A 12,871-nucleotide genomic window follows, 5' to 3' on the forward strand; every position below is an offset into this window, starting at 1 on the left:
AGCATACCTTTGAAATCAGTAGGTCTGCTAGTACAGTGTAGTGTTGACATAACTGGCAAAAGCAAAATAGAGTCAAGAATGACTTAACCAGCTAGCTTTAATTCACTGAGTTTCTTTATCTGAAAGGTACAGGTAATACTCATACCATTCTGAAGTACTCTGGTGTCTTTAGAAGAGTATGATAAGCATTTTTATTTGTTAGGACGAATATTCTTTCAAATATTGTCTAGTATTTGATTCCCTTGGGAAGGACTGTGATAGATGAGACAGGATCAGGAAAAGATGTTATCTGATCTCTCTTCTAATGAAGACACAATATGATGGCTCACTTATTTCTGGGAGTTTTTAAAAAGTTCAAAATGGTGCAGAATTCCTTAGATTTAGGTTTAAATATATCTGGTTTACATTTGTCTAAATCTCTCCATTCAAATGGAGTAGTGTGTGCTAAGAATAATTTCTGAGAAGGTGCATGAAAGACATTTACTGAAGCCAGTGGTGGACAGTTTGACCTTCTCAGACTTGTTCTTGTAATTTACTGAAGATTCAGGATTAAGAAACACACACACACACACATCCCCCCCACACACACACACATCCCCTGCATTTTTGCATTTTGGGGATGTTCTCTCTGTGACCCTGTGGACCCACAGAAGTGGATGTTCTGCTGGCCACCCTTCCTTCTGTTCTCTGTGGGTGTCTCTGAGAACAGATTTCCTGTGCATATAAGATACAAGAAACTTTCCTGTGTAAAGCTTCATTATGTGTTTTAACTTCCCTTCTTCCGTACATACAAGGTGTGACCATTAGATCAAGTACTGAAAAAAGCATTTTCAAGTATGGAATATCACAGACAGAATACTGTAACTGCCTGTAATATCTGGAAACAGGAAGTTCATAGTAATATGTGCTTTGGGAAAATCCATGTTTATGTCTTTAATTCCCCATTAGGGAAGGAGGCATTAGTCTGGAATGCAAGCAGCTGTATGCTGGGCTGTTTCACTGCCACTGGTATTTTGTGTCTAGAGTTGTATCATCCACACGGGATGCAGTTTGGGACTGGGTCATCGATGAGGTTGGCTATAAATGGTTATAAGATAAAGGTAGGCATTCTTCCATACAGTTGTTCCTACGTGCATGTGTGGACGGTTTTGAGGTTGAGGCTTCACAAGCTTGAAGAAGCTTCTACTGTCTGTAGAAAATCTATTTTCTTTTGTATAAACCATTGAGACAGTTCAGATCAGTTCTTATACCACTGTTATTTCCTAGATCTGAACAGGTAACCCACATTTCGTGCTTTTTTTTATGAAGTGTCTGTCATGCTGGGCCTACTCACTTTTGCCTCCCTTCAGAGCTCCATGAGCCTTTGTGTTGAGCTTTGCGTACATACAGTGTGCAAGTTTACTAACTTGAAGACAGGGTGCAATGGGAGGATATTAATGCTGGGCTTAGGAGTAGCAATGGTTAATGTTTGCCCTTCAGTATGTTCTCAAAGGTCATACTAACCAAGTTATTTCTGAGAGAAGAAAAGGTTAAAGTCATCTTCTGTTTTGCAGTCTTTGTAGGAGGATTCGTTTCTCACTCTGGAATCTGTCAACATGACCTCCATCAGAGGATTTGGCTAACTGCTTTCTCTACCCCAAATAATCCTCCTCCAAGACCACCCTGTGTTAATCAGGCCAGATAAATAACCCACGTGCCCAATTATTTCTTAAGGGTTTTTTAAGTCACTTGACATCTTGTTCCTCTTCATCTGTGAACCTTCTTAAAAACAAATGGGAGAAGACTACCTTTAATATCTAAAAAGAGTTATTTGTCAAGAAAACAACTGCATGAAGCTTTAGTTTTCTGATTAAACAAAGTTAGTTTTTAACTTTAGATCACACTATTTTTTAAATTACTTTCTTAATTCTCCTGTATATGCTCAAAATTGGAAAAAAAAACAATTTAGGAGTAAATAATAAACTTGGTTTATAGTATAAACCAGGAGTTGTGATGATTCTTTTGTGTCCTAGAAGATGCTTGACAGAGAGATAGGGAATATCCTTTATTCCAGTAACCCTGTATTAGATCCTGAAATGGTGTTGATTTGGCTTTTCAGAGCACATCAGTTGCTCCAGGTCCTCTTGACAGAGGGGAGGAGAGGACCTCTTGCCAGCCAGGGTATGCTCTGGGGGTGGTGGTTGTGCCCTCTGCCCTTCTGCCAAGGGCACTGTCCTTCTGTGTGCTCTGATGAAAACCTGGACTTCTCCTCATGCTAAAAATAATGAGAACTGTGAAACTGACCCTATTTATTCCTGAAAAGAGTGTTGGTGGGTTTTAGAGACCCATAGCTTCATGTTGGGAAAGTCCTACTTAAGTCCTCTGAAATATAGGAAGGCTCCCATTGATTTCAACGAGTGTTGGCTCAATCCCTAAACATTTTAAATATTTTCAACAAATGCTGTTTCTTTTTTTAAGTTTTAAGCTGAAAAACTTTGTAGTGATTTTGATATGCTGGAGACTATGAACAGGATGTTCGAGTTTAATAATTAGATTTTCGCCCACAAAAGCAGTATTGTGTTTCATGTGTTAGCCAAGAGCATTGGTGAGCAATTAAAACTACTATATTCTGTAATCTGGTATAGTTGTTAGGGAGGGAAATTACATACAGACAACATACACCTATGCAGATATTCTGGAAACTGGTCACTTTTTTTTTAATTTTTTATTTTATTTAGCTTTCATCAATAAGGGAATAAACAAACTTAAATCCCCATCAGTGGAAGTAAGCCATTTGCTCTCTCCAAAAGCTCCACTGACAACAACAACAACATCAACAAAGGGGTTCAAGCTTCCTGCTTTTTTTTTTAGCGAACACATCAATATATGACCTTAAACATGTGTTTCCTTACTTCTTCTTCATCTCTTCCCACACAAATTCCAAACATACTCTGTTTCTTCTCCCAGTGTCCTGTGGTTTATACATAACATCAGCGGCGTAGTTACTGTCTTGCTGCAAGGCTCAGCAACTTGAAAAGCAAGTCCCATGTTCAACCCAAAGCCAGCAGGAACACTAGGAGAGTATTTTTTTTATCATATAGTTGAGAAATATCTGAGTAACATTCATCACCACCACCTATTTATAGGGTTTTATTACTAGAAAGCAGTATATGTATTTGGTGTTGTGTATGGTTTCCTTCAAGAACTTGTGGGTTCCCCTCCTCCCACCCCCACAAAAATTCTTAGTAAGAAAGATTTCCTTAAAATTGCACTTGCATCCATATTGACTTGAATTCATTGTTGAGACAGGCAGTGATAAGTGGAGATCCCAGCATGTATTGTTTGACTGTACCAGGTAAATTGAAGCATAGTGAAATACAGGAGCACATCGAAAAAGGCAGCTGCTATTGCAGAATGTAAGTTGCATTTTGAAGGCGAAAGGAGAAAAGTGACTTGGGAAGGTTGTTAGCTTTCATTTCAAAACCTGCAAGCTTGTAATCAGCTCAAAAACTGTACTTCATATTCTCTTGATCTCCCTGGTTCTTCTAGAAATGCATCATTCATGGGCTGAATGTATCAGACTATTATTTTAGAACAGTTGTATAAGATTAGGTTGTTCTCTTACAATTAGGAGAAATTCCAAATGAGTTAGAAATTTGGCAAGAGCTTTTTATGGGATTTTCAGAATGCTCTAGCTTTTAGTAGTTGAACATTTATTGACAAGCTTCCCAAGTTTCAGTGTTTGAGAGCATTATCCTTATAAAATGCAGTTCTTCCCTAACTACATTTTTGCTTTCTTTAGTCCTTGTTATGTGCTGCTTTCTTGAAAGGTGCGGAGCACAAAGTTAATGACACTGCCTAAGGAATATTTAATGATGTAAGTTTGAGAAAAAACAGACTTAGGAAAAGGAATTTAATTATTTTCAAGCAACAGTTGCATATCTTCAAAGTGAAAACCATCTGAGGCCATGGACACTTAGCAGGCTAACTCTTAGGAAGTCAGTCATACTGTCCCAGCTTTAAAGGGCTGCAGGCATATGGCATTACACAAAACTGATTTATCATTTTCAGTGCCTGGCCTGCTCATTTGTAGACAGCTGCCGCAGTGCAGTTATTTCCCCAGTTTGTCTCAGATTTCACATCCATGTTCATGTATCTATAGACTGAGTGGTTGTATAGTGTGATCAGGTCTGGTGTTGGGACTGCAATTCACATGACAGGAATGCAATTCGACACTAGGAAGAATGATTGCTTGTACTTGGACAGGGGAATTCTATCCAGAGAAGAGTATTTCTCATATATACCACAGCTGGTCTTAAAAAATATGATCCTGAATGATCTCAAGCTCCCCAGTAGCTCAAGACAGTGTTTCGGAGTGGAAAACAAATTTTGCAAAGCACCAGAAATTTCAGAGGGACTTGATATGTAGGGAGAGGTAATTTCTGATACAGACAGAAAAAGAGGATGAGCTTCTGAGCATGCAAGCCCTTTTGTAGCCATTAAACTGGAGCATCAGTCCTGGATGGGGAAGAAACTTTTTTGCTCTGTGTGCTCCATGTGCTCCTCTGTTCCTTAGAAAACGTGCAGATAGTTTATGGAGTTTTAGGCACTAAAATAAAGAGCAAGTGTATTCATCTCCAGCATTCATGGTCTGAAATCATATTCTCTGCACTGCATGGGAGAGACTGTCCCTCAAGCTAATTCGGGAAGATGATTTTGTGTTCAATTTGTACAATTTTTTTCTCTATTCTGAAAGAAAAATCAAATAATGAATTTCAACTAGAATAACTTGGTTTAAAATCAAGTCCAAGATGAAATTAAGAAGCTCAAACAAACCAGTTGTTATGTATAACATTGCAGTGAGACTTCAGAAGTCAAGCCCATTTTTTTCTGAAATTTTATTTTAACAGCGTAGGTTTGACCAGTGTCACTACAGATTTTTACAATCTGCTCTCTTAACAGAGCCAAAAGGTGAGATGAGTAGAACTGATGTGTGGAGGTGCTAATATGGTTGTAAAGGTGTCTGAGTTGAGGCAAGAGGAAACCATCTGCTTGGAACTGTTCGTAAGATGTTTAGCACTTAGGTGAAAATTGAGTCAGTGCATGACTGTACAAAGATACATCTGTTTTTCACCTTGTCCTGAAGCCCCTGAGAGAGCTAGTGCTTAAATTGCTTGTTATTTCATGGAAGCAAAAAGAAAGGAAGAATGAAAGTAAATGATGTTGCTGTTCCTAACTGCACTGCTATGATGACTTTTTTCTGAAAGAAAATTATTGCAGCATCACACTGTGTGGTTTTTATTTTCTATGGGAGGAAAGGTATCATCAAACAAAAGACTATAGACATCTTAGAGCTATCCCTTCTGCAACTGCAGTGTAAAACAAGGTGTGAATTGAGATATTTTTGCTCTGAAGGTTTAAACTTGCAGGGCCAGAAACCAAGATTATGCAAAGTTTAACAAAAAGCAAGTTAGACTTTTCCATTTTAACTTCCCAGTCTGGGGAGAACTGGGTCCTCCTAATCCCCCTGGAAGTGGGTAAATAAGCACTATTGGTTCCCAACCATACACAAAAGGAGCTCCTACCCTTGATTTGAGCATGGAGGCTTGCTTTGTGAAGTGGACTAACAAATAAAGCTGTTTCCAATAAAAATTTCCTGTTTCCTCTTTAACACATTTGCCTGCTGTTTGCTTAAACGACACCAAGAATAAAGACTTCATTGTACTCCTTTTTGGGTTTTGGGGGGTTTAGGTGGGGGGGGGATTGTTTGTTTTGTTTCACTTTCTAAGAGATTTTTTTATGTATCAGGACATTTAAAAATAATAGCGCAATTTCTTTCTTGCCAGTGGTTCTTTGTACCAGAACCTCCTGCTGCTGGGGGAGGGCACAGGATGCACATCTCAAAAGCTGCACATACATTTCTTGCTTGGAATGTATACTGAATTGTAGTTTATTGTAAAGGTTTTAACTGGCAAGGATGTTTGATTTAGAAAGGAAGTGGCACTGCAGGAATGGAGTGGGAAGGAGGGAGTGAGACTAGTCCTTTGCCTGCAGCAACTTGTATCAGTTCAGCTGCCAGGCTTTCATTGGAAATTGCTTTGCATATTGTGGCAGATTATTGGAGCTGACGTAGGGCTTCATGAAAATGGGTTGGAAAGCAGTGTAGAGTTGCTCTGTAAGCTCCCTCTCCTCCTCCTGGCTATCAGCTGGCCCCAACCAAGCAGATCCTGTGCTTGACAGTGACTTCATAGCTCAGATAATGATCTGTAACCTAGGTCCCCTGTGAGACTGAACAAAGGTTTCTTGATGCTCTGACCCTTCCAAAACCTTTTAGAAATAGCTGAAAAATCTGATTTTGGAAGGTCTGTTCTTCTCTCTTTTGTCCCTTATTATCTTGATTGCCATTGGTTAGGATGACAAAGACTTGCACATATTCTCATGTCCACCTGGATACGAAACTGTGGCAATTTGCAAACCAGGAGTCTCAGGGCTAATGCTCCTGAGCTGCAAACTGGTATTTGGAAATTGTAGGAATGAGCTTCTTCCTCTAAGGTAGTTTAAATAATTTGACCAGAACCTCAGATTTAACCGATGTATTTTATTCTCAGAGGCAGGTTCCAGTTAAGTTGCAGTAATTAACTTTTTACCTATACAGGCTCTCAGCTGTTTAAATTTTCTATCCCTTACGTGAGGAAGCTTGATCAGTGTACGTGGCTTTCAGTGCAGCCTAATCAGCACACCCTGGCCTTGATTCTCACTCTGGCTATATTTTGATCTGCCTGAATTTCACATACATACACAGTTTTTTTCATACTCTGGCTCATCACTAGCCAGCTAGGTTGAAATGGGGAAGCTGAGTTAAAAAATTACCTTTCCATATGTCTGGTCACACCGCACAGGTACAATCTAGGAGCCAACTGAGTTTAACCAACTGGAGTTGAACAAAGGAGCTACTCTTTTACATCCCATCTCCACTCTGTCACCCCTGTCATGTCTCTCTCTTACACATATTTTGTGTGGATGGAGATGACACAGAGAGAGTCCTGACTTCAGGGGACTCCTTGGCTCCTTGTTCTCCAAACCCCTCACCCTTCCAAGGACTTACAACAGGACCCAGGTGCTAGAGCCCTGGCTATGAAAATGGGGCAAATATGGCTTTTAAACCCTTGGTGCTGTCTTGTACCCAGCCCTAAGCATTTACCTAGCCTAATTGATGAACAGGTCCGCTGTGTTTTATTATTCTCTGAAATTCTTGTGGCCAAATAGGAAAATCCCTGGTGTTTCATTGCCTAGGTAGACTTCTTGGGGGATTCTCAAAGGTATTTTGAAGGCAAATATGCTCTGAAAATCCCAAAGGCACCTGACACCTGGGTGCCCATAAAATGTAACTTCCACATAACTTGTGTTGTATTTGCAGAAAAGATACACAAAGCTTCTAAAGAGAATGTTAAAAAAAGTCTGATAAATGCATATTCATAATTTTCTAGCTCTAGAAATATTTTATAGGTCATACACCTGGGTTGCTCAGTAAAAGACCTGTGAACAAATATTTAAACACATTGAAGAGCCCCTGTAGTAGTAAGGAATCGATGCTTTTTTCAGTTCACTACAAGCACCTACTTCCACTTTTAAGTAAATTCTAGTTATTTGGGATAATTTTTCTTTCTAGTTTTAAATCGAGTAAAATTCTCATTCAGTCCTGCAGGATGTGACCTATAAGATATTGCATTTTATCTTAAGTACTCTTAAAAATGTATTGCAGATTTTTTGCTTTGCTACTTTAGTTGCTTCTGAGATATTATTATCATGTTGTTTGTTCTTGCTTTAGTAGTACAAATTTTAAAGATATTTTAGATTTTTTTTTATCTTCTTTATTAAACTTCCAATGTGTTTTCTTAGGGTAATGAAATTAAAATACTACTTGAAGCAAAACTTTACAATTGCTTGCAACTGGAATCGAAGAATGCCTTTCCTTAATCAGTAGCTAAGTCAATATGTCTGTACATGCTTGTTCTCATGTGGTCCCATAACTCAAAGGTGAAGCAAATAGAAGTTGCACAAATGTGTGCTTGTCCTGACTTCAACAAGAGTGGATTTTTAGATGTTTATTTATCTGGAATGTTGTGTTTTGGCTCACTTTAACCCCTTGGTTTGGATATGTGTTTTAGCAAAGTAGTCTGGCAAAGCACAAATATTTTAACACTATTGTAGCAATTTATAAAATTAGAAGGGGATTGCCATCATTTTGGAGATGCTAAAAGTTGCCTGCCATTTCTTCCAATTTTGTGTACCTATATCTCGCTGGGAATATTTTATAGTGTGACAAAATCTTGAGATATTTTACTTAATTTGTGTTTGGTTCTTCACTGCCCTGTATGTAGTAACCTATATTCTGAGCAATTCTAAGCAAACTCTTTGCACATGGTTTCTCCAGCAGGTAGCTATATATCTTCTCCAAGTAGGTGGCAAAATTGTGTACTGAGTTGTACATAATGAAGCTTTTCTTTTCTGGTCCATCAAGAACAGTGAATATAATCAAAGCCAGACAAACCTTAATAGCTTCTGATTGGTCATTGTCTGTTTGATCAGTTCTAAGCAGGGAGCTAAATTCCCAGTAGAACTTCCTTGAATTTTTAGAACAAAATTAGTCCAATCCATTTCTTCAGCATTGGAGAATACCCTAAATACTTTTTATATTTTCCTAGTTTGAGCTAATAGGATAACATATTCTTTATTGCTACTTATAGTAGGTAACAAATGAATTTGTGTGTAATTTATTCAAAGACTAATATAACCCATGTTCAGAACGTTTCCTTTCTTTCAGTGTCATGTATATGTATGTGAATAATTTCATTCTGCGGCATGCTGGTTTGGGCAGTGTGAGGGAAAGTTTCCTGTAATATACCAAGTAATTCATAAATGCCTTGAAGACCTCCAGTGAAACTAGGTTCTTGTTGGGTAGTAAATATGTGCTTGAGTGATCTGCAGTACAGTGTGTCAGTTGTTCTTGGGCTTGAGTCTGTCAGTACTATCTACAAGGTGTTAAAGTGCACAGAATTGCAAGCTCTACTAGGAATTTCTATCAAGACAAAGTACTTGTGCCAAGAGGATCATAAGATTTGCTGAACAAATGCGGCTCGTGTTGGCTGCAGTGCTGGTTTCTCTAATGTTAGCAAAACCTGTATGGAATGATCCATAACTGTTGCAGTTTTCATTTGTGCCTGTTTCTCTAACTATTAAAATGGTGAGCTGTTGATAAATGACTGCTGAAAACTAGTGACTTTCCAGAATCTAAGATATGTTTGATGGTAAGAAAAGCAAACTGAGATAAGCAAACCTGTGTCTCTGTTCAAAGTTTCTGGATACTTTTGTGCTTATTTTGTAACCGGAATAGTAGAAGTAGTGGAGAGGAAGTTTTTGCTCTGCAGATGACTAATCAGAAGGTGTCTTATTTCTGTCATCTTCCAGAAATCGAGGCCAAGGAAGCTTGTGACTGGCTGCGGGCTGCTGGGTTCCCGCAGTATGCACAGCTTTATGAAGGTAGGCTTCTGAGCTTGCAAGTCAACCATCCCCTGGCAACTTTTGGACAGTAAGACATAATATTCACCAATAAATGAGGTTCAGGGGCACAACTGAAGTACCAATACATAAGATGACTTATAGGGACTGGGCTGCTCTCTGCTACCCACCACATGCATAGATGTACCAAACCTAATGAGACTCTGAAGCACTCTTGGAGTTTTGAATTTGTTTCAGGTTCCCGATTCAGTCTGAATCTTCCAAATGCCCTCATAGAACAAATATAAAGGTAAGCACTGTGGTACATTCCCTCTAGTTAAAACACAAATGAATGTAATCATCCACTGCTACAAGACCAGTCTTGGAGAAATACAAAAGCTGTGTCCAGCTCCACTGGCCAGCTCTCCTCGTGGATAGTGATAGGAGGTTCTGCGTATGCATAGGTGCATCTGTATGCCTCATGATTCCCAAGTCCTGTGGTTTTTTTCCAGAACAATTTGCTTTGGTGTTAGACACAGGCTCACTGTGAAGGGAAAAAGAACATACAAGCTGCTGTTGCACAGATGTGCAGCTCCTCAGAGAGACTGCTGCCTTCTGCAGTCACTTGTCCTTCTGTAGGATGGATTCACTTTGCACGTCTGCTCAATTAAAACTGTTGTCTTCACTGCCTCTAACCTACTAGGAATTTGCAGTTTTGGCATACAGTTCTCACACTCTGATGCAGAGTAACATATGGAAGCTTGTTTTAAAGTGTAACATCCTTTTTATATATGTATACTATTTTTCAGAATTTGCCCCCCACACCATTTAAAATTACTTGCATTATAGTAAAATTATTATGCTCTCTTAACTGCCTCTTCATTTTTACAAAATAAACTCCAGCTGCTGCTTGTAAGAATGAGCATAGAAAGTTCATTATTTACAGTGAATAACTGTTGAAAATTACAGCAAATGCTGAGCTGACTTTCTTGAAAAATGATCTTGTTGAGCTTTGATTTGCAGCTGCATTGGCAATATGAGATGATAATAGCACTTTTCAAAAGCAGTACTTGGCAAAACTTTTCTTCACCTCCAGAAATTAAATTTCCTTCTTCCTTTCTTCCTTTTTTCTCTTTTTTTTTTTTTTTTGTGCTAATGTAGATGCAAAGATTTTCTTAGGATGCAGAGCTGGAAGTGTACTTCCACTCTTTGTTATAACTGGGAACAAAACTCTCAGCTGAATATGGGGGCTTGTGGGTTTCTTATTATCCTGAGCTGTAAGTCCTGTAACAAATTACTTGGGTTCAGAAAATATGCGGTTACCATTGTTCTACCTAGAGATTCAAAACTTATATGAAGTTTCTAACATATGACCATGTCCTGTCTAACATCAAAACGATCACAGGAGTGAGAGAGAAGAGGTGAGAGCAAGGCCAGCCATACCCATTGAAAAGACAGCTGTCCTTACATGAAAACAATATACCATTGTCCTTTGCAAGCAGCAACAGCAACAACAAAACCAGCAACAGCATGGATTAAGACTTGTGCACACTATCAAATTCTTCCAAGTCACCTCTCTCACTTAAGTTCTCCCATGTGTTTTCCTGTGGGCTTTCTAAGATGCTGACTTTCTCAGTGCAAAAACTTACATCAGCACTGCTGAAAAATACCAGTTGAATGCACTCACTCTCTTTACTTGCACTTTTGACATAAAATAGTGAAGGGGAAACTTATGAATCAATTGGGTATAGTACAACAGTTCTGAGAAGTTGCCTATATAGAGTGCTCCCACACAGTGCATATTTAAAATGGAGATTAATTGGTGAATCTTTGCCAGTTGCTTTGCTAAGACTGCAGTTTTCTGTAGAAAAGACAGAATTCCTTGCATTTTGCGGATTATTTCATAATTTGTTTATTCCTGAAGCAATTGTGGAAGCTGCAGATATTCCAGCCCTGGAAGTCTTCAAGACCAGATTGGATAGGTCTTCGAGCAACTTGGTCTAGTGGAAGGTGTCCCTGTCCATAGCAGGGGGCTTAGAACTAGATGAACTTTAAGGTCTCTTCCAACCCAAACCATTCTGTGAAAATCAGGACATATAAATTCATTTGAGATATTTTATGTTGGTGTAGAAAATACCTTTCTAGAAATTAACATCAGTCTTATAATCATTCCAACTCCTTCTTTCCCAGTCTCTGGAAATTAAAAAATTTGTAGATAATTACTTGGACCAGGAAAATTGTGTGTAACTGCAACAGTATATTCATAGACTGGCCTTGTATTTCTGTGGACCCTGAACAACCAGAGACTTTGGGTGGGGGTTTTAGCTGTGCAGGGAATGCCAGATCAGGACCCATATGACAGTCAGGAATCTGTGGAGGACAGTAAATAATATATATGTGGTTGCTGCTTCAGAGCTGTAGTAAATTTTCAGCTCTCTGCCAACATTGTTTCATCCCCCTCACTCTCCTAGTTGTTTACCTAAATAATCTCCTAAGGAAAGGAGGTAGTATGGGCTTGCTTTCATTTCAGTCCTTATCTCATTAATGTTGTAACAGTGTCAGACTTTTAAATAGCTTGATTAATAGCCAAGGAGATCAGGGTTGAGTTTTTTTCATTCTTTCACAGAGTTTTAGCATTTATTTTGTCTTTAATATGAGATATTAGTACTTTGATGGAGATTGCATATTTATTTTAAATAAAGCTAGCCTGAGTTAGATTATACTTATGTTTGAAGCTTGTGTTTGCCTCTTTCCCTCCCACTGTTTCATCGCTGCTTTGCTCATTTTTCCTCCATTCTGTGTATAGACTTTCAGTTACCAAATCTTGTCAAAAATGTGTACGTGAGAAGGAAGCACCTCTGGCATTTGAGGTGATAGCATGTGTTTACCTAAGAAGTGCCAATCATTGGCATTTTGATGAGCTCAGCTGGAGGCAGCTGGTTGTTTGAAATAACATACCACTGGGAAAAAGTGTCATTTTGATTCCATCTCTCTCCTTTCCTACAGATCTCCTTTTTCCAATTGACATCGCTCTAGTCAAGCGAGAGCATGACTTTCTGGACAGAGATGCTATTGAAGCATTATGCAGGTAGGTGAATAAAAATCACACTGCATTTTGAAACAAAACCCTTCCTGTGTAATAGAAAGAACCTAGAAAAAGCCCAATAAAAAAGCATACAAAAGTATGTGGTTTTCTTGAGAATAATATATTGGGCTAAGTAATGTTTGGGAATCTTATTTAAAAGAAAGTTAGAAGGAGAGTGGCCAGAGTCTTTGTGACAGAGATTTCATAGGCATATTTTTTATTATTCTTCTTTGTTTGCTTCTAATTCGCAAACTAGTTAGGCATGTGAAAGCAGAACTGTAAAAAAAAAAGCTGTAGCCATCTGCACAT

The 12,871-nt window shown here is 38.6% G+C and overlaps 1 protein-coding gene across 3 annotated transcripts in view; it reads left to right on the forward strand.

The window, feature by feature from the left end:
* The window catches only part of DLC1 (DLC1 Rho GTPase activating protein), a 222,852-nt gene that overhangs the window by 187,281 nt on the left and 22,700 nt on the right, over positions 1–12,871 (forward strand). For all 3 annotated transcript variants that reach the window (XM_027735935.2, XM_027735938.2, XM_039378556.1), the window contains 2 exons: positions 9,448–9,519; positions 12,484–12,565. In XM_027735935.2, coding sequence (XP_027591736.1) covers positions 9,448–9,519; positions 12,484–12,565 — 154 coding nt within the window. The remainder of the gene's footprint in view (positions 1–9,447; positions 9,520–12,483; positions 12,566–12,871) is intronic.

The sequence above is a fragment of the Pipra filicauda genome, unplaced genomic scaffold (genome assembly GCF_003945595.2).
Source record: "Pipra filicauda isolate LSUMZ 115617 unplaced genomic scaffold, ASM394559v2 scaffold140_size2443280_pilon, whole genome shotgun sequence".
Lineage (NCBI taxonomy): Eukaryota > Metazoa > Chordata > Aves > Passeriformes > Pipridae > Pipra > Pipra filicauda.